The 27068-nt window shown below is 36.9% G+C and overlaps 1 protein-coding gene across 1 annotated transcript in view; it reads left to right on the top strand.

Moving 5' to 3' along the window:
• The window catches only part of ARL8B (ADP ribosylation factor like GTPase 8B), an 82251-nt gene that overhangs the window by 39669 nt on the left and 15514 nt on the right, over window positions 1–27068 (top strand). The window contains 3 exon segments of the mRNA XM_037800776.1: window positions 19713–19793; window positions 20986–21059; window positions 21488–21581. Of these exon segments, the coding sequence (XP_037656704.1) occupies window positions 19713–19793; window positions 20986–21059; window positions 21488–21581 (249 nt within the window).

Consider the following 27068-nt stretch of genomic DNA (forward strand, 5'->3'; position numbering starts at 1 on the left):
CTTGAGTGTCTCTTCAGTTTGTTCATTTCTAGCATATAGAAACATTACTGACTTATGTGCATTAATCTTGTATCCCGCTACTTTGCTAAATTTGTTTATTAGCTCTAGTAGGTGTATCGTTGATTTCTCAGGGTTTTCTAGATATAAGATCATATCATCTGCAAACAATGACAGTTTTACTTCTTCTTTTCCAATTTGGATGCCTTTTATTTCTTTGTCTTGCCGGATTGCCCTGGCTAGCACTTCCAGCACAATGTTGAATAACAGTGGTGACAGCGGGCATCCTTGTCTTGTTCCTGATTTTAGAGGGAAGGCTTTCAGTCTCTCACCATTGAGTACTATGCTGGCTGTGGGTTTTTCATATATGCTCTTTATCATGTTGAGGAAGTTTCCTTCAATTCCTACCTTTTGAAGTGTTTTTATCAAAAACGGATGTTGGATTTTGTCAAATGCTTTTTCAGCATCTATTGAGATGATCAATTGATTTTTCCCTTTCGAGTTTTTAATGTGTTGTAATACATTGATTGTTTTTCTTATGTTGAACCATCCTTGCATGCCTGGAATGAACCCCACTTGGTCATGGTGTATGATTTTTTTAATGTGTCTTTGGATTCGATTTGCAAGTATTTTGTTGAGGATTTTTGCATCTATATTCATTAGGGAGATTGGCCGGTAGTTTTCCTTTTTTGTAGCATCTTTGCCTGGTTTTGGTATTAGATTGATGTTAGCTTCATAAAATGAGTTAGGTAGTGTTCCATTTTTATCAATGTTTTGAAAGAGTTTGAGTAAGATTGGTGTCAGTTCTTTCTGGAAAGTTTGGTAGAATTCCCCTGTGAAGCCATCTGGCCCTGGGCATTTATTTGTGGGAAGATTTTTGATGACTGATTGGATCTCTTTGCTTGTGATGGGTTGGTTGAGGTCTTCTATTTCTTCTCTGGTCAGTCTAGGTTGTTCATATGTTTCCAGGAAATTGTCCATTTCTTCTACATTATCCAGTTTGTTGCCATACAGTTGTTCATAATATCCTCTTATAATTTTTTTTAATTTCTTCAGGATCTGCAGTTATGTCACCTTTTTCATTCATTATTTTGTTTATATGGGTCTTCTCTCTTTTTGATTTTGTCAGTCTAGCTAGGGGCTTGTCAATCTTGTTGATCTTCTCAAAGAACCAACTTTTGGTGATATTTATCCTTTCTATTGTTTTTTTGTTCTCTATGTCATTTATTTCTGCTTTAATCCTTGTGATTTCTTTTCTTCTACTTGGTTTAGGATTGGTTTGCTGTTCATTTTCTAGCTTCTTCAGTTGATCCATTAGTTCTTTGATTTTGGCTCTTTCTTCCTTTTTAATATATGCGTTTAGTGCTATAAATTTCCCCCTTAGCACTGCTTTTGCTGCATCCCATAGGTTTTGGTATGTTGTGTTCTCATTTTCATTCGTCTCTATATATTTAGCAATTTCTCTTGCTATTTCTTCTTTAACCCACTGATTGTTTAGGAGTGTGTTGTTTAACCTCCAGGTATTTGTGAATTTTCTAAGTCTCTGATGGTTATTGACTTCTAATTGTATTCCATTGTGGTCAGAGAATGTGCTTTGAATAATTTCAATCTTTTTAAATTTATTGAGGCTTGTTTTATGTCCCAGCATATGATCTATTCTGGAGAAAGTTCCGTGAGCACTAGAAAAGTATGTGTATCCTGGTGATTTGGGATGTAATGTCCTGTAGATGTCTGTTAAATCTAATTCATTTATCAGATTGTTTAGGTTTTCAATTTCCTTATTGGTCTTCTGTCTGGTTGATCTATCTATAGGAGAGAGTGATGTGTTGAAGTCTCCCACAATTATTGTGGAAACATCAATTGCTTCCTTTAGTTTTGCCAATGTTTCTCTCATGTATTTTGTGGCACCTTGATTGGGTGCATAGACATTTACGATTGTTATTTCTTCTTGCTGAATTGCCCCTTTTTATTAGTATGTAGTGGCCTTCTTTGTCTCTCAAAACATCCCTGCATTTGAAGTCTATTTTATCTGAGATTAATATTGCTACACCTGCTTTCTTTTGGCTGTAGCTTGCATGAAATATTTTTTTCCATCCTTTCACTTTCAGTTTCTTTGTGTCCCTGTGTCTAAGATGAGTCTCTTGTATGCAACATATTGATGGTTCATTTTTTTTGATCCATTCTGCGAATCTATATCTTTTAATTGGGGAGTTTAATCCATTTACATTCAACGTTAAAACCGTGAAGGCATTTCTTGAATCGGCCATCTTATCCTTTGGTTTATGTTTGCCATATTTTTCCCTCTCTCTATTAATATCCTTTATTGTACCCATACCGAATCTCTTTAGTACTGAACCTTTGTCCAAGTCTCTCTGTCCTGTCTTTGTTTCTCTGTCTGTAGGGCTCCCTTTAGTATCTCCAGTAGGGCAGGTCTCTTGTTAGCAAATTCTCTCAGCATTTCTTTGTCTGTGAAAAATTTAAGCTCTCCCTCAAATTTGAAGGAGAGCTTTGCTGGATAAAGTATTCTTGGCTGGAAATTCCTCTCACTCAGAATTTTAAATATATCGTGCCACTGCCTTCTTGCCTCCATGGTGGCTGCTGAGTAGTCACTACTTAGTCTTATGCTGTTTCCTTTGTATGTGGTGAATTGCTTTTCTCTTGCTGCTTTCAGAACTTGCTCCTTCTCTTCTATGTTTGACAGTGTGATCAGTATATGTCTCGGAGTGGGTTTTTTTGGATTTATTCTATTTGGAGTTCGCTGAGCGTTTATGATTTGTGTATTTATGTTGTTTAGAATATTTGGGAAGTTTTCCCCAACAATTTCTTTGAATACTCTTCCTAGACCTTTACCCTTTTCTTCCCCTTCTGGGACACCAATGAGTCTTATATTCGGACGTTTCATATTATCTATCATATCCCTGAGGTCCATTTCGAGTTTTTCAATTTTTTTCCCCATTCTTTCTTTTATGCTTTCATTTTCCATTCTGTCATCTTCCAGGTCACTGATTCGTTGTTCAACTTCCTCTAGTCTTGTACTATGAGTGTCCAGAATCTTTTTAATTTGGTCAACAGTTTCTTTAATTTCCATAAGATCATCCATTTTTTTATTTAGTCTTGCAATGTCTTCTTTATGCTCTTCTAGGGTCTTCTTGATTTCCTTCATATCCCGTACTAGGGTCTCATTGTTCATCTTTAGTTCTTTGAGTAGCTGCTCTATGAGTGTCTCTTCTGGTCTTTTGATTTGGGTGCTTGGGCTTGGGTTATCCATATCGTCTGGTTTTTTCATATGCTTTATAATTTTCTGTTGTTTTTGGCCTCGTGGCATTTGCTGACCTTGATAGGGTTCTTTTAGGGTTTGTAGACCAGTTGAAGTCCTTATCTCTAATTTATCAGATCTACAGCTTCGTGGAGTACACTTTCTCTAACTAACCAGCAGGTGGCGTCCACGAGCCACCTGTTCTCCACAAGCCAGATCTCCCCTGCTTAGCCTTTTTGGTGAGTGGGGGAGTGAGTCTTGTGGGGCCCAATTGGTGTCCCAAGCTTGCGTGTGTAGTTGGTGTTGCCTGCCCTGTATGTGGGGCGTGTTTCTGGGCAGTCGGGGAGGGGGGGTGGCCCTAACAATCAAATCTCCCTGATGATCCTAGAGTTTTAAAGCTACTGCAATAGTCTAATCCTTCAGTTCAGTCCTGCCACAGTTTGTCTCTGCCACTGACCCACAAGTCTTTGGTATTGGCGTATGGCTCCTGAGACTTGCAAGTGGGCCCCTCTTCCAGGCTGTGCACCCCGGGTCCTCTGTTGAGGGATGACTGTGCTATGTCACAGGTGAGTGCCGTCCCCCCAGGGCAGTTCTGGGCTGCTGGGCTGTGTTGGGAGGCTCCCAGTCTGCTCAAATGATGGCTGAATGGGGCTCTGTTAATTCACACTGCTCCCCCTTCCCAGCTCTGGGACATTCAGCTGAGGTTGCAGGGAAGGCTAATGTCCACGCCCAGTTTTTGTGGTGTGTGCCTGTTATTTGAAGCACTTCCGTCACACTGGGTTGTCTGGGGCAGCTCTGGGCTATGGGGCTGGCGATGGGCAGGAGTGTTTCCTGTCCACCAGGATGGTGGCTGTGAGCGGACACCCCCCTTTTCTTGGGAAGTTGTGTTGTTTAGTGAATTTTCTTAGCCACTGGATTATTGCCTTTTGTCTCAGAGCTCTCTTAGTTCTGCTCTTGACTTGACGTGCCCAAATTTCAATTCTTTGAAGCTTTCTGTATTGAGCTTCTTAGAGTAATTGTTTTAGAAAAAGCAAAAAGGATTTAAAAAAAAAAAAAAAAAAAAAACGGCCCTCCTCAGAGATCTAATGGGTTATTGAAATGCTAATAGACAAAGCAACCAGGGCCATTAAGGAAAGGTGCACAGGGCAGAGAGATCAGCCTTGCTTCGGGATTTGCATATGCGCCTCAAGGCCTGTTCTCCGCCCTTCCCCTTTCTGTGTTCACCAGAACTCCAAAAATCCTCTGCTTTTATTTTGGAGTTTTTCGTGTTGTTTTTTTTCTATGCCTGTCTCCTCTCTGCTGGGCTGGCTGCTCTCAGAGTCTCTGGTGTCTGGCCTCAGTCTATCTATGGTTGGAGTTTGAATCAGTAGAATGAGATTCCGATAAGAGCAGCCACTGCAATTCTCCCTTCTCCTTCCTGGAGCTGACAGCCCCTCCTCCCCCGGGACTGAGCCTGGCAGGGAGGGGCGCGGGTCCCCTGGCCGCAAAAACTTACAGATTTCGCTGATCTCAGCAGTTCCACGTTTTCATGAGTGTTGTATGAAGTATGCCCAAAGACAGATTGCTCTGTGGTGTCCAGTCCACGCAGTTCCTGGCTTTTTACCTACTTTCCTGGAGGAGTAACTAAAACATACAGCTCACCAGTCTGCCATCTTGCCCCGCCTCCCAATGCTTGACTTTTTAAATGAGTTGGGCAGTGTTCGCCACCTCTTCTATTTTTGAAAGAGATTATGTAGAATTGGTGTAAACGTCATCTTTATAAATATTTGTTAGAATTTACCAGTGAAATCATCCAGACCTGGAAATTTTGTTTAAAGAAAGTTTTAATTACTAATTCTATTTCTTTGATAGTTACAGGGCTATTCAAGTTGTTATTTTTTCTTGGATGAGTTTGGTCAATTTGGGACTTTCATGGAATTGGTCCATTTCCATCTAAGTTGTCAAATTTATATTTGTAGAGTTCATAGTATCCCCCTTTTATATCTGTGAGATCTGTAGTGGTATCCCTTCTTTCATTCTTGACTTTGGTACTTTTTGTCTTTTTTCCATTGTCAGTTTATCAATTTTATTTATCTTTTAAGAAAAACAGCTCTTGGTTTCATTGATTTATTTCTGTTTTCTGTTTTCAGTTCTATTCATTAATGCCCATTACTGTTTTCTTTTCCTTGTTTTATATCTATTTTGCCCTTTGTCAAGTTCATTAAGGTAGAAGCTTAGATTTTAATTTGAAACCTATTTTTTTAATAAGACAAGCATTTGATTTTATAAATTTCACTCTAGCTACTGCTTTAACCGCCAAATTTTCGTATGTTGTATTTTCATTTTTGTTTAGTTCAAAATATTTTCTAATTTCTCTTGAGATTTCCTCTTTGACCCATGGATTATATGTAATCAAGTAATTTTAAATTTTGAAATAATTTCAATCTTGGGCACTTATAAAAATATACAAATTTCTTCTGATTAGTGTTTGCAGGGTGTATCTCTTTCCATCCTTTTACTTTTAATCTGTTTTTATTATTATACTTAAAGGTACGTTTCTTGTAGACAGCCTTTAGTTGGGAGTTTAGCCTCTTTTTTTTTTTTTAATCCGTTTTGACAGTCTCTTGACTTTGGATTATTGTGCATAGTCGTTTGAAGCTGTGTGTACTCCAGAAAAACATGTTCTTAACTCTAATCCAGTCCTGTGGGTGTGAACCCTTTGCAAGTAGGACTTCACCTCTATCAGGATTGATTTTAATCTCATTACTGGAGTCCTTTATGAGAGAATGAAATTCAGACAGAGAGAAGCCACAGAAGCAAGAAGAGAAGGTAGAGAGCAATAGACCCCACCACATGCTTTGCCGTGTGACAGAGGAACCAAGGATCACTGGCAGCCAGTCTTTGTTCAAAGTATTTTATGTGTTTTAATTTGTTTACTTTTTAAACAACTCTATGAGGTAGAGACTTTGTCTTCATTCTGTATTTGGGAAAGGTGAGACATTGCATAGTTAAGGAACTTGCAGAAGGACACACAATCAAGTGGTAGAGCCAAAGCTGTAACTAGTGTAACTGTCTTTAGAACCTCATTCATAAATATTTTAACTACTTTCATGTGTACAATTCAGTGATATTAATTACATCCACAATTTTGTGCAACCGTCATCACTATCATTACTAAAACTTTTTCAGCACCCCGCACAGAAACTGCATCCATCAAGCAATAACTCCCCATTCCCACCCACCCCCACCCCTGCTCTAGCTCATGGTAAATTGTAATCCACTCTCTGTCTCTGTGAATTTACTTATTGTAGATATTTCATATAAGTGAAATCATACAATCTTCCGGTTTGCTAATGCTGCTGTTATGCAAAATACCAGAAATCGATCGGCTTTTATAAAGGAGGTTTATTTGGTTACAAATTTACAGTCCTAAGGCCATGCAAATGTCCAAGTTGAGGCATCAACAAGTATACCTTCACTGAAGAGAGGCCATTGGCATCCAGAAAACCTGTTAGCTGAGAAGGCACGTGGCTGGCATCTGCTGATCCTGGGTTGTGTTCCAGCTGCTCTGTCAGCTCCTGTGTGTTCTTGGTTCTTTCTCCCAGGATATTTCTTTCTAAGCGCCTGGAAGTCCTGTCTTAGTGTATCCCGGGGCAAATTCTGTGCTTCATCTTATAGGTAAACATCCTTCTGTCTGCATCTCCAAGCATGTCTAAGTATCAGTGTCAGCCTATATCATTGTGTTTTTTTTTTTTTTTTTTCATTTTTATTGAGATTGTTCAGATACCATACAATTATCCAAAGATCCAAAGTGTACAATCACTTGCCCCTGGGTACCCTCATACAGCTGTGCATCCATCACACTTCATTTTTGTTCAATTTTAGAAACTTTTCATTACTCCAGACAAGAAATAAAGTGAAAGATGAAAAAAGAAAAAAAGGAAAGGAAACTCTAATCCTCCCCTATCCCTAACCAACCCCCCTCAATTGTTGACTCCTAGTATTGATATAGTACATTTGTTACTGTTTATGAAAAAATGTTGAAATACTACTAACTGTAGTATATAGTTTGTAATAGGTATATAGGTCTTCCCTATATGCCCCTCTGTTATTAACTTCTAATTGTATTGTCATACATTTGTTCTGGTTCATGAAGTGATTTCTAGTATTTGTGTAGTTGATCATGGACATTGCCCACCATAGGATTCAGTTTTATACATTTCCATCTTTTGACCTCCAACTTTCCTTCTGGTGACATATATGACTCTGAGCTTCCCCTTTCCACCTCATTCACACACCATTCGGCGCTGTTAGTTATTCTCACATCTTGCTACCAACACCCCTGTTCATTTCCAAACATTTAAGTTCATCCTAATTGAATATTCTGCTCATACTAAGCAACCACTCCCCATTCTTAAGCCTTGTCCTATATCTTGGTACCTTATATTTCATGTCTATGAGTTTACATATTGTAATTAGATCCTATCAGTGAGACCCTGCAATAATTGTCCTAATGTGTCTGGCTTATTTCACTCAGTATATTGCCCTCGAGGTTTTGCCATCATCCCATTTTTTTTTAATATGGTTTTGTTCACTCACCATACATTCCATCCCAAGTAAATAATCGATGGTTTTCTGCATGGTCATACATTTATGTGTTCACCACCTTCACTACTATCTATATAAGAGCATCTACATTTCTTCCACAAGGCAGGAGGGAGAGTCAAAGAAGGTAGAGAGGCAAAAGAAAGAGGAAAAAAAAATGACAGCTAGGAAGCAGCAAAAGGAAAAATAACCTTAAATCAAAGTAGAATAAAGAATCAGACAATACCACCAATGTCAAGTGTCTAACATGCCTCCCCTATCCCCCCTCTTATCTGCATTCACCTTGGTATATCACCTTTGTTACATTAAAGGAAGCATAATACAATGATTCTATTAGTTATAGTCTCTAGTTTATGCTGATTGCATCCCTCCCCCAATGCCTCCCCATTTTTAACACCTTGCAAGGTTGACATTTGCTTGTTCTCCCTCGTAAAAGAACATATTTGTACCTTTTATCACAATTGTTGAATACTCTAGATTTCACCAAGTTACACAGTCCCAGTCGTTATCTTTCCTCCTTTCTTGTGGTGTCTCACATGCTCCCCATCTTCCTCTCTCAACCGTATTCATAGTTACCTTTGTTCAGTGTACTTACATTGTTGTGCTACCATCAACAAAAATTGTGTTCCAAACCACACACTCCTGTCTTCTATCACCCTGTAGTGCTCCCTTTAGTATTTCCTGTAGGGCAGGTGTCTTGTTCACAAAGTCTCTCATTGTCTGTTTGTCAGAAAATATTTTGAGCTCTCCCTCATATTTGAAGGACAGCTTTGCTGGATACAGGATTCTTGGTTGGTGGTTTTCTCTTTCAGTATCTTAAATATATTACACCACTTCCTTCTTGCCTCCATGGTTTCTGCTGAGAGATCCGCACATAGTCTTATTAAGCTTCCTTTGTATGTAATGGATCGCTTTTCTCTTGCTGCTTTCAGGATTCTCTCTTTGTCTTTGACATTTGATAATCTGATTATTAAGTGTCTTGGCGTAGGCCTATTCATATCTCTTCTGTTTGGAGTATGCTGCGCTTCTTGGATCTGTAATTTTATGTCTTTCATAAGAGATGGGAAATTTTCATTAATTATTTCCTCTATTATTGCTTCTGCCCCCTTTCCCTTCTCTGCTCCTTCTGGGACACCAGTGATACGTACATTATTGTACTTTGTTTCATCCTTGAGTTCCCGGAGACGTTGCTCATATTTTTTCATTCTTTTCTCCATGTGCTCCTTTGCGTGTAGGCTTTCAGGTGTTTTGTTCTCCAGTTCCTGAGTGTTTTCTTCTGCCTCTTGAGATCTGCTGTTGTATGTTTCCATTGTGTCTTTCATCTCTTGTGTTGTGCCTTTCATTTCCATAGATTCTACTAGTTGTTTTTTTGAACTTTTGATTTCTGCCGTATACATGCCCAGTGCCTCCTTTACAGCCTCTATCTCTTTTGCAATATCTTCTCTAAACTTCTTGAATTTATTTAGCATTAGTTGTTTAAATTCCTGTATCTCAGTTGAAGTGCACGTTTGTTCCTTTGACTGGGCCATAACTTTGTTTTTCTTAGTGTAGGTTATAATTTTCTGTTGTCTAGGCATGGTTTCCTTGGTTATCCAAATCAGGTTTTCCCAGACCAGAACAGGCTCAGGTCCCAGAGGGAAGAAATATTCAGTATCTGGTTTCCCTGAGGGTGTGTCTTAGAAAATTGCTCCACCCTTTGATGCCTTGGGTCACTATGCTTTTCTGCCCAGCAGGTGACGCCTGTTAGCCTATAATTCTTGACTGGTGTGAGGAGGTATGGCCGTGTTCCCCCAGGCTCTGGGGTCTGGTTCTGAATGGAAAGGGCCCCACCCCTTTCCTCCTAGAGAAGACACACCCCTCAGGTGGAGGTCATTAGCATTTCAGTGGTCTCTCTCTCTGCTTGTGGTGTCTCCACCCTTCCCAGAGTCACAGCCCTGGAAACTGAAAATGACTGGGGCTTTCTCCACTGAGCCAAAAAAGAAACAGATAGTCCCCTTCAGACCCAGTCCAAGGCGACCCTCTGGCTCTCCCAGGTCAGTCGTCACCCAAAGCCTCTGTCTGTTTTTTGGGGATGTGTACCTGTAGTGAGCAGTTCACACTCGCTACTTAAAACCCCAGTTGGAGCTCAGCTGAGCTATATTCGCTTGCTGGGAGAGAGCTTCTCTCTGGCACCACGAGGCCTTGCAGCTCGGGCTATGGGGGAGGGGTCTCACGACTTGGTTCCACAGGTTTTACTTACAGATTTTATGCTGTGATCTCAGGCATTCCTCCCAATGCAGGTTGGTGTATGATGAGTGGATGGTCTCGTTTGTCCCCCCGCAGTTATTCTGGATTATGTACTAGTTGTTTCTGGTTTTTTGTAGTTGTTCCAGGGGGACTACTTAGCTTCCTCTCCTCTCTATGCCGCCATCTTGCCCGAGTGTATCATTGTGTTTTAACACCCCTTATTTGAGAAAATGAATGGTGCCTTGTTTTATCCTTTTTATACTTATGGTGAGTAACTCCATGGCTATAAGGACTTTTTAAACTACAAACAACTAATTATTAATTAGCCACATAATTTTACTTTTTTTTAGGACGAGTACTGTTAATTATATTCAAGAGTTTTCTTTTGTTAGGCTTCTGATTCTGGCTTACTTTAATAGATCTTTATAGAGACTAGCTTTTTAATTCATATTACTGTTTGCAGATTGAAAATCTGTGATGTATGTTGAAGCCTTTCCCTAAGGAATTTTTTTTTCTTGAGAATAAAGGACTTTCATTACATACGTAATTTATTTATTTGTAGCACTTTGGTAGCTTTACGGATCCCTTTTTAAAGTTTGGTAAAAGAAACCTAGAAAGAAAGTTGGCAAGAAACTTGTTTTCTTTTTATAATATTATTTTTGAGTAAGTGATAACATACACACATAAAAGAACATGGAGTAAAAAATAATCCCTCTCATTCTAGTTCCCTAAACACCTTGTTCTTTCCAGAAGGAGAGAAAGAAACTTTTCAATAAAGAGAATGACTTTTTTTTAAATTTTAAAACGTATTTATGATAGAAAGTAAAAATTAAAAAAAATTGTTGAAAATGTATAGAGATTAACCAAAAGATTAGTGTTGAGGCCTAACTCCTCCCACCCCCATGCTTCCACTTTAGAACCTGCTACAGCCTACAGTTGTAGTGTTTTTATGTTAAGATGAGTATGGAGATGTTTATTAATGACCTATGGTGGACTCTTGATGTTTATGGGAAATATGTCTAGACACTTTAGTTACTTGACAAGTTAGCAAATACTCTATTTGTTAGAACTTACACAACACTAAAATTTCTTGGGAGTTCCACTTTTACATTTTTATTGCCTTATCAGAGTTTCTGAATGTTTATCTGAGTAAACACTAAAGGTGCACTGGGGTGTGGTAGCTAGGTGGTTGGTTGACGAGGGATGTCCACTAGCAAAATGATTCACAGGCAAGCTTGTTAAAATTTTCTCTTCAGCCATTCTTTGGATGTAAGATTTAGTTAAGCTCATTATTAGAGTGCAGTTAATGAAAGGTATAGTGAAAACAGGAAATAGTAGGGACCTTTTGAAACGAGTTTTCTTCAGGAATAGAGGTTAGCAGGAATGAGAGTTTTCAGGTTCCTAATTGAAATTTTGGGTTGGAGAACATTTTAATACTCAGGAGTTGTCTTTGTAGATGAGGTTGCTGCAAAGTAGCTATATTGGTATTAGTGTGCCTTAAGTATTAATTAGTTGATTCAAATGAGTTGAATTCGAATAAAAGACATTTAATTAGTAGATGGAGAGTTTCCTGTACCATTATACTTTATAAAAAGTTGTTATCTAGAGAATTTTCATCTATTATTTTCAATTTTTATAGCCTCTTGTCAGAGAAATCTTAATGAAGTTTTTCACTCAGTGTAATGTTTCCATCCAATATCTGTTTTAAAATCTGCATTGCCACTGTTTGGGGTGTTGAATTTTCTGATAGTTATAAGTAAAACCTATCAGTAGATACTTGAAAAATATCAAGGATTCACTCACCACTGCTATTCCCACCTCCCCTAGGCAAACCTGATTGCTTGCCTAGATTACCGTAAACCTAAAAAAAAAAAAAAATAGGAAAACAAAAACCCACGGCAATTAATTTAAACACTAGGCCTCAGAGGCTTGCTTTCCTGACTGAGCCCTTAGGTTTCAGGAGTGGTTCTTAACCCAGAAGTGAATCAAAAGTGGCAAAGAGGCAGTGCGTGAGTGGTTTGCGAGGAATAGTAGTATAACAGATAAGAGTTAAATGTTTTGGGTTTGAATGGGTCTGTGCCTCATAGATGAAAGGAATGCAGTATTTATTAAAGGTCAGCTGTAAGTATGGAATGAAAAAAGCAGAGGGAAGGGAGCAGTAAACACTTGAGATGATAGAGGAAGTAAGCTATCTAAAGTCACTTAGGGGAGGCAGCCATAAGAGGGGAGGAAAGAAAACACCTTTGCATTGGTAAGGGGATTGTTAAAATCCTCTGTAATTCATATATAATTGAAAGTGACATACCTGGAACTGAAGTTTAGATTTCCTGACTCATTTTGAAGTAACAAAATAGCTAGGTGATCTGCCTAAGCTGTTTTATTGTCCAGTGTAGATTTTGAAAGATCTTTAGAAGCTTAAATTGTCACCACGTCAGAGGGGTCTTCCTGGACACCCAGTCATTCTGTAGGTTGTCTTACTTTCTTGATAAAGTCCCTTAATGCACAAAAGTTTTTGTTTTGATGAAGTTTTGTTTATTTTTTCTTTTGTTGCTCGTGCTTTTAGTATAAAATCTAAGAAACCATTGCTTCACATAAGGTCCTGAAGATATTTCCTTATATTTTCTTCTAAGAGTTTTATAGTTCTAGTAGTTATACGTAAGTCTTTGATTCATTTTGAGTTAACGTTTGTATGTGGTGTGATCCTTCATTCTTTTAAAGCGTATGGATATCCAGTGTTCCCAGCACCATTTGTTGAAAAGACTTTTCTTTCCCTGTTGAGTGGACTTGGCACTCTTGTCAAAAATCAGTAGGCCATAAATGTAAAGGAGACCTCCAACTTTGTTCTTTTTTTTTTGCTATTTTGGGCCACTCGCGATTCCATATGAATTTGAGGATCAGCTTTTCTATTTCTGCAAAAGAAGTCTGCTGGGATTTTGATAGGGATTGCATTGAATCTGTTGGTCACTTTGGGCAGTAGTGGCATCTAACAATATTAAGTCTTCCTGTCCGTAAACTCCGGATGCCTTACTATTTATTTATGTATTCTTTAATTTCTTTCAGCAGCAGTTTATAGTTTTCAGTGTACAAGCTCTTCACCTCCTTGGTTAAATTTATTCCTGTGTATTTTATTCTTTTAGATGCTATTGTGAATGGAATTTTTAAAGATTTCCATTTCATAGTGTTCTTTGCTGGTGTATAGAAATACAACAGACTCTTGTGGATTCTGCGAAATTTTATTGTAGTGACTTATTATGGATATGTGTTTTCTAGCCCCTTAAAAAGTGAGTGTTGCCTTAAGTACAGAAAGGATTGATGAAGGGGGTATCCTCTGATATGATGTGTTCACAGTGCTAACTAACATATTAAGTGCTTAGAAAGAAAAGAAAATATGTTACAGTGGTAGAGTTTCTTCAAAAACCAAGGGGATCTTAGACTTGGAAGAACAAGTTATATTTAATTAATCTTCCCACTTATAAATAAATTTTAAAACATTGAAGTAGATCATAAACTTTAAAAGAAAAACACATTGTAACACCAATTTTAAAGTTAACCCAGAAGCTTTTCCTTATACCAGAATATAAAACATGTTTTTTTTTTAAATTAAGACATGTAAGTATCCTTTTAGAATATTAAAGACTAGAATAAGATAACTGTAATATCACGTACTTGCTCCTGAGGTAATTGTCAGAATTCCTTCTGATTGAGTGTATTCATGAATTTTACTATTATTGGAGTTGATGATAGGTTCAGTGGCATGGCTTCTGTTCCAATTCCAGTTGTCCTTGATATAATGTAGAATAAGGAGGTATTTGCTCACTACTTCTCCCGTTTTTAAATTTCTTCATTTTTGGAAAACATTATATTTGGAAATAATTTCAAACTTAAGGAAAAGTTGCAGGAATACAAACATTGCAAAGAACATCCTTTACCCACTTTGACCTCCAGAGCAGGATCCAGTCTAGGGTCAGATATTACATTTAATTGTCATTTCTCTTTAGCCTTCTTTAGTCTGAAACATTTTCACAGCCTTTCTCTGTCTCTTAGGACATTGAGATTTTTGAAGACTGCCGTCCCTTCCCCAGTCTTTTAATAAAACATTCTTCATTTTGGGTTTGTGTCGTGTTTCCTCATGATTAGATTCAGGTTATGTGTTTTTAGCTGGAATGCTACATTGGGGATAATGTGTCATTCTCATGGTAATACCTTTTGTCATATGATGTCCATGTTTGCCTCATTGTGATGCTAATTCTGATCACCCATTCATGGTCTTGTCTGATTTCTCCATTGTGTATAATTAACAGTTTTTTCCTCTTGCAACTAATGAGCAGTTTGTGTGAATACACATGAAAATATCCTGCTCCTCATCAAACTTCTCCTAGATAAAACATCTGATTACTTTTCATTTTATGTACTTTTCCAGTTAAAAAAAAAAGTCAATCTTATTTCTTATGTATGCAAATTGGAATATGAGCACTATTATTACCAGTTATTCCACTTATTAGAAAAATATAAGAGGCATAATTATGCTACTAATTAGCAAAATGATTATTGGTAATAGTAGTAATTGTATGTCTGAATGAAAAGGGCTTAGAATGGAAAACAACTAATTTATTTACTGGCTGTCTCTTCTTACTTGTCACGTATGTGAATTTTGGCAATTAAACAGTTGTCATAGTGTGCTTTGATGAAAGAAAAATGACCATTCTGCTTAGCACGTGAAAAGTAGTTTCTTCTGGCCAAGAGGAGAAATTCAGTATGAGACTTTTGTCATGCTCCTTAATTAATTTTCTTTACAAAGTAGCTTAATAAACAAAGCTTTAAAAAAAATAAGATTCTTAGAGAAAAAGACATGAGAAATTTGTCAAAGCAGATATTTTTCACGTATCTTTCCAAGTTTATGGGATTGGATTCTACTACTGCAGATGGATTGATTAAACAAAGAGAAATTTCTTTACCCATATTGTTATTTCCGCAGGTTCTACATTTGTTCTTTCAAAAGAGCAGTTGTAAAATCTGACCTAATCCATTTAGAATCACTCTACTTAAACACTGACATGTTTGAGGAATTTTTTTTTTTTGAAGTAAAATATTATATAATATAATAGTAGGATCAGACAACACCACCACCAAGAATCCCATATCCCTCCCTTTTATCCCTCTCTCATACATCTCACCAGTGGCCAATATCGTGGATCACAAGCGGCCACTGTACAGTACATCTCTGGTACATTAACCTCTTTACAAAGAATAGATCTCTACCCCGTTCTTATGTCTTAGGGTATCTTCAGTAAAGTATACTTTCACTAACATTGGTTCACTGCTTTATGCCTTCTACTTTCCTGGTGTTAACTTTTACCTTGGTTCCTCTCTTTGCTATAAATTCCTTTCTCTTTAAATTCCTCTTCCTTTTCTGAATTCTGCAGTAGCGAATATAGGTAAACTGTACATGGCAGAGTTAACAGTGCTAGAACTTTTTGGAACAAATTCTGCTTTAGCCTTTGGTATGCTAATGAATTTTGGAAAAGAGCCACATTTTCTACCATTGGAGACATCTGTTTAACTGTGTTTTAATTGAGAGGCCTATGAATAAACCATAAAACCATGAAATTTTAGAACTGTAAGTGACTTTAGAAGTAATCTTCCAGTACCCTCTTTAGATAAGGAAGCTGAATTCTTGTATATGGTTAGTAAGTAGCATAGCTGGTGACAAAGATCTCATGGCTCCAAGAACAGTCTTTTTTTCACCACCTTATTTTGCATCAGATATATTTGCCCAACCACGCAAGTTCCAGGGACTACCTACTACCCTGCAACTTTGGCTTATAGGGTGCATAATGATAACTACTGTTTTGTCACAAAATCACAGTGTGTGCCGCTTGTAATCACAGCTTTGTGTTGTTTAGTGAAGGTCAGTTTATGTTTCAGATGCTATTTAAGAAGACAGACATGAAAGCATGTTTTTATTTCTCTGCTCTTTCCCCAGTCAGTGATTTGCTATCCAGATCTTAAGAAAATGTGACCTTGGGCCAGTGACTTGTTTTTTGCCTAATGTTTTTCATGGATAATGATACTTATTTCAAAAGGTTTTTGTAAGGATTAAATAAATTAATATTTGTTAAGTGCTTAGAACAGTGCTTGGTACATAGGAAATGTTATATAAGTGTTAAATTAAATTTATTAAAATAAATATAGTGATAAATAACTAAGTAGCATTTTATCTGTTTCCTAAGCTGCTGGTCTCAGTTAAGCAGCATCTCAACAGCATAGAAAACACATTCTTAGCTCTCTGGAACACCACTACCAACTGAGTGGTGTATTTGTTCGACACAAGCTTTGAAAAGTGATACTAAGAAAGAAGTAGAAAATGCTTCCAGGTACATAAATTTTTCCCACAAAGTCCATTCATCAAAGTTAAGTACTTTATTGATGTAAGAATCCCAGCACTTCCTCATTTGTAGAGTAATAACTTCTGTTTTGTTCAACAAAATTTATTGAACATGTTGGTGTTTTCAAGATATTTTGAGATAAAAACCCAAGAACTTGATTACTTAATTACTGCAGATTAGCAGTAATGAATTAGAGAAATTCATTGTTACCATCTGTCGGCAGTGAGAAGTAATGATGATGAAAGATGAATGAACATCTAAGGTGGTTCAGGAAAACCCCAATATACTGCAGCCCTTTGTGTCATTTTATCATGATGTAGAGCTGTAATTGATGTTCATAATCATAAAATTTTTCTGCCAGAGGGTCCTTGAGGTTTATCTAATTTAGTTTTCTCATTTTGCAATTGATAAAATGACCCTGAAAGACCAAGAACAATTTAAATCATATTCTGTATACATTATGTATGAGAAGTTAGACAAGTATGCATTGCATTTTTAGAAAACTTTCTTTATAAGATAATTTAAAAAGAGTTTTGTTGCCTAAAGGATTTAGTCATTTTCTAGCCATTTCAAAATCTAATATATACTTATTTCCTAATGACACCAAATAAATGAGGCATTCTCTCACATAGATGTCTCCCCAGAGATTAATTAAAACTTCTTACAACAAATATAATTTCAATTAAAATTTTTTAGAACAATATAATCAACAACTAATGAACTGTGTGACTTTAAGAGTCTATTCCCTGTTCTATAAAATGTTGGTGATAATTGATTAGAGTTGAGAATTAACTTAAACCATGTATGTGGATGTCCTGAGAATTGTAATGTGAAATAAAATTGAAGTAGTGATTATGGTTGTGTTAACAGTTTTGTGAAATCAGGCAAAATGCCCCTGAACAGGGAAAATAAAGTGGTGGAACTTTTGGAGTTATATAGAGGTAATTAATTTATAAAAATGGAATTCAGTGTGCTCAGATCTTGTAGACAGTTGTGGTATGCATTGTAGCTGCTATAAGGTCAAGCAAACAATCAACCATTGTTAAAGCCTTGCATTTTGTTTAACCAGTCCCTTGCTGAGGTACTTAATAGTGCTGGGCTGTTTACCTACAAGTAGAGTCAGGTCAACTGAGAAATTAATTTGTAAAGGGGCTAGAGTGTAAATATATAAAATCAGTATTGACTGTGATTTGTTAGATACACTTCACAATAGCAGTCAAAATAAAGAATATGACAAGAAACATGTAAGACCTATTATGAGAATTATGATGCTCTACTGAAGGTTGTAAACAATTTGAATGATTGAATGGACAAACCATGTGCCTGGAAGGGAAGACTTGATATTGGTTAAATATCAAGACTTGTTAAAGGTTAGTTCTTCTCAAATTCATCCATTTAATATACTACAGTCAATATTTTCACATAATTTTTATAATCGTAAAGTTTATCTGGAATGTAGGAGATGAATCAGTACAATTTTGAGAACATTCTAAATTCTTGATCTGCTACATAGAGTAACACATAAAGTAAGTTACAAGTAATTCATGCATTCCTAATTTAGGAATAGACAGACTAATGGAAAAGAATTGAGGTGTCATATATACAGCCATCTATATATGGAATTTGGAATATCACTTCAAATTAGTTGGGAAGGGGTAGTTTTTTTTTTTTTTAAATTAAATTCAGTTTTACTGAAATACATTCACACACCATACAGTCATCCATGGCATACAATCCACTGTCCACAGTATGATAACATAGTTATGCGTTCGTTACCACAGTCTATCTCTGAACATTTTCTTTACATCAGAAAGAACCAGAACAAGAATAAAAAATAAAAGTGAAAAAAGAGCACCCAAATCATCCCCCCATCCCATCCCATTTGTCCTTTAGTTTTTATCCCCATTTTTCTACTCATCCATACACTAGATAAAGGGGGTGTGATCCACAAGGTCTTCACAATCACACTGTCACCCCTTGTAATCCACATTATTATATAATTGTCTTCAGGAGTCCAGACTGCTGGGTTGGAGTTTGGTATTTTCAGGTATTTACTTCTAGCTACTACAATACATTAAAACCTAAGAGGTGTTATCTATATAGTGCATAAGAATGTCCACCAGAGTGACCTCTCGACTCCATTTGAAATCTCTCAGCCACTGAAACTATTTTGTCTCATTTTGCATCCCCCTTTTGATCAAGAAGATACTCTCAGTCCCACGATGCCGGGTCCACATTCATCTCCGGGAGTCATATTCTGCATTGCCAGGGAGATTTACAACCCTGGGAGTCGGGTCCCACGTAGCGGGGAGGGCAGCGAGTTCACCTGTTGAGATGGCTCAGTTAGAGAGAGAGAGGGCCACGTCTGAGCAACAAAGAGGTACTCAGGGGGAGACTCTTAGGCACAATTACATGCAAGTTTAGCTTCTCCTTTGCAGTAACGAGCTTCATAAGGGCAAGTCCCATGCTCGAGGGCTCAGCACATCAAACCGCCAGTCCCAATGTTTGTGACAACATCAACACCAGTCCAGGTGAGGATGTCCAACACATCTGCACCTTCCAAGGGGTAGATTTTTAAATTAGTGGTGGGATGATTATTGGTTATCCATTTGGAAAAAAAGAAACTTTCTTGCACTATATAATAAATAAATTCCAGATAGATTGAATATTCCAAATGCGACAAAGTCATACAAATACTATTAGAAAATATAGGAAAATATTTAATTTCAACCTTATTGGCATCAAGGTCAGAAACTGAAAAGAGGATTGATTACATAAAAAGAAGAACTTCTATATGGCAAAATGTATTTTAAGCCTTGTGAAAAGACAAACTAAAAAAGCCTATTCAGTTTTTTTTAAAGTTTAGTTTCAAAATAATTGAAATGTTAAAAAATGGAAAACTTTATTAGTTCTGGTTTTCTTCTCCTTTGTATGTGACAGTGCATAAGTGGGAGAATTTATAAATTTTCATATGTATTTGTAATATACAAGGTTTCTTTTTTTAACTTAAGGAAATATATTAGAAATTACCTTATTTTCAAAGATATCTTTTTATAATGGGAGAATGTCTTTTTAAGGACAAAGTAGTGCATTCTTGAAGAATTAGGACTCTAAGGAACATTTTTTCCTAAGCAGATTTTTCTGAGCACTAAAAGCTATTCACTAAAATTTATAGGATAAAAGTGTGATGTTGATGTTGAAAGGTTAATGCTCTGTTATGTCTCTTTATATCAGTCTAACTTCAAATGTTTTATTTTGTTCAGTCAGGTCAATTCAGTGAAGATATGATACCCACAGTGGGCTTCAACATGAGGAAAGTAACTAAAGGTAACGTCACAATAAAGGTATGTCGGCTCCTTGCCATATTTGATTTAAGTTGATTAGCATATACAGCTAGGAATTTTTCTGTTCCTTTCTTTGTTTTTACTTGAGTATTTGCAGTTCTTAACTAATAAATGCATATGTTCCAAAAGAGTATAAATCAATTGTTTTTTGTTTCTCTAATAGGTCAAAAGGTTTAAGACTTGAAGTGTTACAAGTGGCCCATAAAAAATCTTAGCATATGGGTAGGCAGAAGCAGTGTTTGGGATTTAAATGTCCCTAGGAAATATAAATCCCAGCCTCAGGGTATTTGGCATGTGCTACTACATTATTTCATGTATAGTATTTTATATTGAAATGAAATAATTTATTTATGGTGTTGGTAATTTAGCATTTATTATATTTGTGGTAGCAAATACCACAACCTAGTTTTCTCCTCCTTTAGTATGAAACCTGAATTGGCATTATAAAACAGGAAAAAGTTAACTGTTTATTAGGGGCCATATTTTAGCCTTTTTTGGGGAGGAAGGGGGTTTCTGGTCTAACTTATTAATGTATGTCTCTTTATGCATGTTTATACTTTGTGTCTGTAGCTAAATTAGAGGCCTCTTCAAGATAAATGCAATGACTTGAGACTTTTTAGGTAGCCCAGTGTCCAGCATGGTCCCCAACAGAGTAGACATAATAATGAAATTATTATGGGTAGTGGAATTCATATGAATAAGATAATTTTAAAAAAGAAAAACACTTAGGAATATTGGTTGTGTAATTTACAGGATTACTCAAAAAGGTTGGGCATTAATGTATACCCATGTAGACAATGAACTGTTTGCTGCCTTGGCATTCAAATCTGGATGATGCATGGTTCTATAGATTTTGAAAGTGTTATCTTAAAGATATATATTTTTAGTATTAGAATGTATTGGTTAACAGTCAGGGAAAATATTGCACAAAAGCCAAATCTTTGCTTAAGCAGAATTTTACATCTAGTGTAAACATATTGAAGTATGGACTGACTTCAAGTTTAGAGATGGCCCCGAGAATCCCAAATTGAGAGAGCTTGTTTGTAGCTCAAGTCTTTTGGGAGCTCTTTTGCTCTAACGTTGTGGAAATGGGCATATCTGCCTGATCTTTCTCCCCTTCTTCTGCTGCTTCTTCCTTCAATGTATTGTTTGAAATATTCTTTGTTAAAAATTGTCTTGTCTTGGTTTAAAGATCTGGGACATAGGAGGGCAACCTCGATTCCGGAGCATGTGGGAACGGTACTGCAGAGGAGTGAATGCTATTGTGTAAGTGTTTTTTTTTAAGTCAATTTAGGCTTCAAAGGGAAAGTTGTTTTTAATACTTGCACAGGCTCCAGTTTGTATCTCAGGCCATAAAAACCTTTCTTAGCTACCTTTTCTTAGTGTAATCCTATTAACATGGGTTTTAAAATTTTGTAATCATAGAATGAGAGCGTCATATATATATATTTTTATGTATACAACTAAGAACTAAAGGATATAAATGTTTCACTATAATGCATTAGCCCCTAAGAACAGTCTTGTTAAAAGAATATATTGGTGCAGAGCTTTTCTTTATCTAGGACTTGTTTATTTTGATGAACAGTTGCAATGAAGTAAATCTTAAGAAAATGAAAAATCTGTAATCTTAGCTGTGATCATCAAGGTATGTGGAGAAGTCATATTGAGATGATTGCTTTTTTTTTTTTCTTAAGGTACATGATAGATGCTGCAGATCGTGAAAAGATAGAAGCCTCTCGAAATGAGCTACATAATCTTCTAGATAAGCCACAGTTACAGGGAATTCCAGTGAGTATGGAGTCCTTTTTTTTTACATTTATATTTATATAATTATTTTGATTATGTTTGAAATCAGTAAAATGTCTTCTGTTTTAAAATTCTTCAAGCATCTATTAAACTACTACACATCAGGAGCAGTGTTCAATTTTTGGGGGGTACAGTGGTAGACAGAGTGATTAGAAAATATTCCTTGCCATTGTGGCACCTACAATTTAGTGGGAAAGGCAGAAAATAAATCACTTGAATAATTCAGCTCTAACAAGCGCTATGAAAAGGAGGTACAAGGAGAATATGAGAGTTTTATCTTAGTAGGGAGAGTTGATTTATTTTGGGGGAAGAGGGAAGGATTCCTTGAGGAAGTGATACTTGATCTGGGGAATGTGTAGGAATTAAATTGGTGACAATTGGAGGCAAAGGGACTTCCAGGAGAAGGCTCTTTGGTGAGAGGAAGCAGAGCACTGAGAAGAGGTCACTCTCAGTACAGCACAGCAGAGTGGGGAGGGTGGTGTGCCATGTGGCTGAGACGTGAGAGGAGGCCATGCTGGGCAGGGCTTTGTGGGAAGCCATCAAAGTGTTTTAAATGGTAAGATTGGTGATCTGAGAGAATCACTCTAATTTCAGTTTAAGAACGGATTGAAGTGGTCAAGAGGGATTATCAAGAGGACAGCATAGAAACTGTTTAGTTGTCCTGCGAAATTATGGTACCTTGGATTAGGGTGATAGCAGGGAGGACGGGGAGGAGAAGGAAACAGATTTTGGAGCGTGATCAGCTAGACTCGGTCATAGATGGGAGAAGGGGAGGTGTAAAAAATAATTCCTAGTTTCTGGCTCATGTAATTAGGTGGAGGATTGTTCTATTTGTTGAGTTAAGGAATGCTATAAAAAGACCAGGTGTTAGCCCCAAGATATAAGCTCATGGGTGTTAGAATGCATTATCTCAGTTAATTTTCTGAATGTTTTGAGTTTTCTTGGTGTTATCCCTCCTTTATGATAGTTATTACTTGTTCAAGACCGCATGGCCATTAGTAATGTTGCACAGCCAAGCTTTGAACCCATATCTGAATTCAAATCATATTTTTTAAAAACATTTTTTATTATGAAGTATAACATAAACACAGAAAAGTGATGACTTTCAAAGTACTGTTCAACAAGTAGTTATAGAGCAAATTTCAAAGTATAGTATGGGTTATAGTTTCACAATTTCAGTTATTTCCTTCTACCTGTTCTAATACACTAGAAACTAAAAAGAATTATCTATATAGTGATTCAGTAGTCATAATCTTTTGTCAGATCCTATCTTGTCTCTTGCTACTCCTCCTTTTCATTTGATCACTGTCTCCTTCTGCAGGGATATCTAGGCAGTGACCTCTCTATCTTACTCATATTGAGAAGGGGTGTTAATGTTATGGGGAAGGGGGATGCAGGTGGTTGATGTTCTTGAAGAGGCTGGTGCTTCTGGGTTTTGGGACTTATCCAGCATAGGAACATTCTGGTGGCTTTAAGTTTCTGAAGAATAAACTCATTGAGTGAAACTTTATCGTAGAGTCTCAGATATAGACCTGGGTATTCTTTACAGTTTTCCAGAATACTGTTGGCTGGGTCCTGGCATACTGTGGCAATTTGCGGTATCTAGCTGAAACTTGGATAAGACTAACCCCCAGAACAGCCTCTACTCTATTTGATACCTCTTAGCCACTGAAATCTTGTTTTGTACATTTCTTTCTCTCTTTTTGGTCAAGAAGGCATTGTCAATCCCAGGTTTATTCCTGGGAGTCATGTCCCACATCACCAGGGAGACTCACACCCTTGGGAGTCATGTCCCATGTAGGGAGGAGAGGAATGAACTTATTTGTGAAGTTGGGTTTAGAGAGAGAGAGGCCACATCTGCGCAAAAAAAGAGGTTCTGTGGAAATGACTCTTAGGTTTAATTATAAGTAGGCTTACCCCCCCCCCCCATACCCCTTTACAGAAGTAAGTTTCATAAGAGCAAGCTGCAAGATTCAGGGCTTGATTTATTAAGTAGGGGGTCCCTAATTTCACACAGCATATATTCTATAGAAAATAAACAGTCAGTCTCACATTTTCCTCACTTGGTTGTACAGTCATCATCACTCTCAATTTTAGACAATTATCATAACCCCAAACACCTCATAGCTTTTATCTCACCCCTTTCCCCCAATTATTTACCCCTAGTATTGGTGTGGTATTAGTAAGGTATTTCTATTATAGTCCAGAGCATACAATAAGTAGTTTTTCCCATATACCACTCTGTTGTTAACTCTTTGTACAAGTGTCATACCTTTGAAGTAGATCATGAAAGAAGTTATTTATATTCATAGTGTTGATCTGTGAGATACATGACTGTAAACAACCCATTTCAATCATGTTTGCCTTCATGTACAACACTGTTAATTATAATCCTATTAATGAACTATCACCACTGTCCATTCCCATACCTTTAAGTTCACTCATAAACAAGACTGTACATATTAGCTAACCGCTTCCCCTTCTCTAGCTTCTATCTGTAAGTATATTCTACTTTTTGAGACTCTTATTTTACATTGTCTAGGGGTTCATATTAGTGAAATCATACAGTATCTCTCCTTTTCTGACTTATTTCACTCAGCATTATGTCCTCAAGGACGTAATGTCACATGTTTCAGGACCCCATTCCTTTTTACTGCTGCGTAGTATTCCATCGTGTATGTGTACCACATTTTGTTTATCCACTCTTCTGTTGAAGGACACTTGGATTGTTTCTGTCTCTTGGCAATGGTGAATAATGCTGCTGTGAACAATGGTGTGCAAATGTCTGTTTTTGTCACCGCTTTCAGATCTTCTGGGTTTTTACCGAGTAGTGGAATTGCCAGGTCATAGGGCAACTTCATATTTAGTTTTCTGAGGAACCGCCAAACAGTCTCACACAACGGCTGTACCATTATACGTTCCCACCAACAATGAATAAGTATTCTGATTTCTCCACATCCTCTCCAGCATTTGTAGTTTCCTGTTTGTTTTATGGTAGTCATTCTTATAGGTGTGAGATGATATCTCATTGTGGCTTTGATTTGCTTTTCCGTAATAGCTAATGAAGATGAACGTATTTTCATGTGCTTTTTAACCATTTGTAGTTCCTCTTTGGAAAAATGTCTATTCATATCTTTTGCCCATTTAATAATTGGGTTGTTTGTACTTTCATTGTTGAGTTGTAGGATTTCTTTATATGTACTCGTTATCAATCCCTTATCAGATACATGGTTTCCAAATATTTTCTCCCATTGAGTTGGCTGCCTTGTCAACTTTTTGACAAAGTCCTTTGAGGCACAGAAATAACTGATTGTGAGGAGTTCCCATTTATCTCTTTTTTCTTTCACTGCTTGTGCTTTGGGTACAAGGTCTAAGAAACTGCTTCCTATTACTAGGTCTTAAAGATGGTTCCCTGTATTATCTTCTAGAAGTTTTATGATACTGTCTCTTATATTTAGGCCTTTGATGCACTTTGAGTTAATTTTTGGATAGGGTGTGAGGTTGGGGTCCTCTTTCATTCTTTTGGATATGGATATCCAGTTCTCCCAACCCCGTTTGTTGAAGGGACTTTTCTATCCCAGTTCAGTGGATTTGGATGCCTTATCAAAAATCAGTTGACCATAGATCTGTGGTCTATTTCTGAACTTTCAATTTGATTACATTGATCAATATGTCTTTGTGCCAGTACCATGCTGTTTTGACCACTGTGGCTTTATAGTAGGCTTCAAGGTCAGGAAATGTAAGTCCTTCTACTTTGCTCTTGTTTTTTAGGATGTTTTTAGCAATTCGAGGCCCATTCCCCTTCCAAATAAATTTGATAACTAGCTTTTCCAGGTTTGCAAACTGGGTTGTTGGAATTTTGATTGGGATTGTGTTGAATCTGTAGATCAATTTGGGTAAAATTGATGTCTTAACTACATTTACCCTTCCTGTCTATGAACATGGAATATCTTTCCACCTATTTAGGTACTCTGATTTTTTTCAGCAAAATTTTATACTTTTCTGTGTAGAGGTCCTTTGCATCCTTGGTTAAGCTCATTCCTAGATACGTGATTCTTTTAGTTGGCTATTGTGAATGGATTTTCTTCTTGATTGCCTCTTGACAGGTCATTACTAGTGTATAGAAACATTACTGAGTTTTGTGCATTAATCTTGTATCCCGCCATTCTGCTGAATTTATTAGCTCAAGTAGCTTTGTTGTTGCTTTCTCAGGATTTTCCAATTATTGGATCATATCGTCTGCAGATAATGAAAGTTTCACTTCTTCCTTTCCAATTTGGATACCTTTTATTTCTTTGTCTTGCCGGATTGCTCTGGCTAGAACTTCTAACACAGTGTTGAATAATAGTGGTGACAGTGGGCATCCTTGATCTTAGGATGAAGGCTTTCAGTCTCTCACCATTGAGTACTATGCTGGCTGTGGGTTTTTCAAAAATGCTCTTTATCATACTGAGAAAGTTTCCTTCAATTCCTACCTTTTGAAGTGGTTTTATCAGAAAAGGATGCTAAATTTTGTTGAATGCTTTTTCAACGTCAGTCAAGATGATCATACAATTTTTCTCTTTTGATTTGTTAATGTGTTGCTTTATGTTAATTGGTTTTCTTATTTTGAACAACCCTTGCATGCCTGGAATGAATCCCAGTTGGTCATGGTGTGTAATTCTTTTAAGGTGCCTTTGGATTCGATTTGCAAATATTTCGTTGAGAATTTTTGTGTCTGTATGCATTAGGGAGATTGGCCTGTAGTTTTCCTTTCTTGTAGTATCTTTATCTGGCTTTGGTGTTACAGTGATGTTAGCTTCATAAAATGAGTTAGGTAGTGTTTCTGTTTCTTCAGTGTTTTGGAAGTGTTTGACCAGGAATAGTCAGTTCTTTTTGGAAAGTTTGGTAAAATTCCCTTGTGAAGCCATCTGGTCTTGGGCTTTTCTTTGTAGGGAGATCTGGGAGGCCTGATCTGTGATGACTGATTGTGATGACTGATTTCCATTTGTAGGGAGGTCTGTGGTGACTGATCTCTTTACTTGTGATTGGTTTGTTGAGGTCTTCTATTTCTTCCCAAGTCAGTGTAGGTTGCTCATGTGTTTCCAGGAAATTGTCCATTTCCTCTAAGTTGTCTAGTTTGTTGGTGTACAATTGTTCGTAGTATCCTCTTATGATTATTATTTTTTTTTAAATTTCTTCTGGATCCATAGTAATGACTCCCCCTCATTTCTTTTTTATTTAAATTCAATTTTATTGAGATATATTCACATACTATACAGTCATCCATGGTGTACATACAGTTGTTCACAGTACCATTATATAGTTGTGCATGCATCACCACAATCAATTTTTGAACATTTTCATTACCACACACGAAAAAGAATAAGATTAAAAGTTAAAGTAAAACATCCCATACTCCCCATCCCTCCCTATTATTCATTTACTTTTTGTCCTCATTTTTCTATTCATCTGTCCATACACTGGATA

This window comes from Choloepus didactylus, chromosome 1 (genome assembly GCF_015220235.1).
Source record: "Choloepus didactylus isolate mChoDid1 chromosome 1, mChoDid1.pri, whole genome shotgun sequence".
Classification (NCBI taxonomy): domain Eukaryota; kingdom Metazoa; phylum Chordata; class Mammalia; order Pilosa; family Megalonychidae; genus Choloepus; species Choloepus didactylus.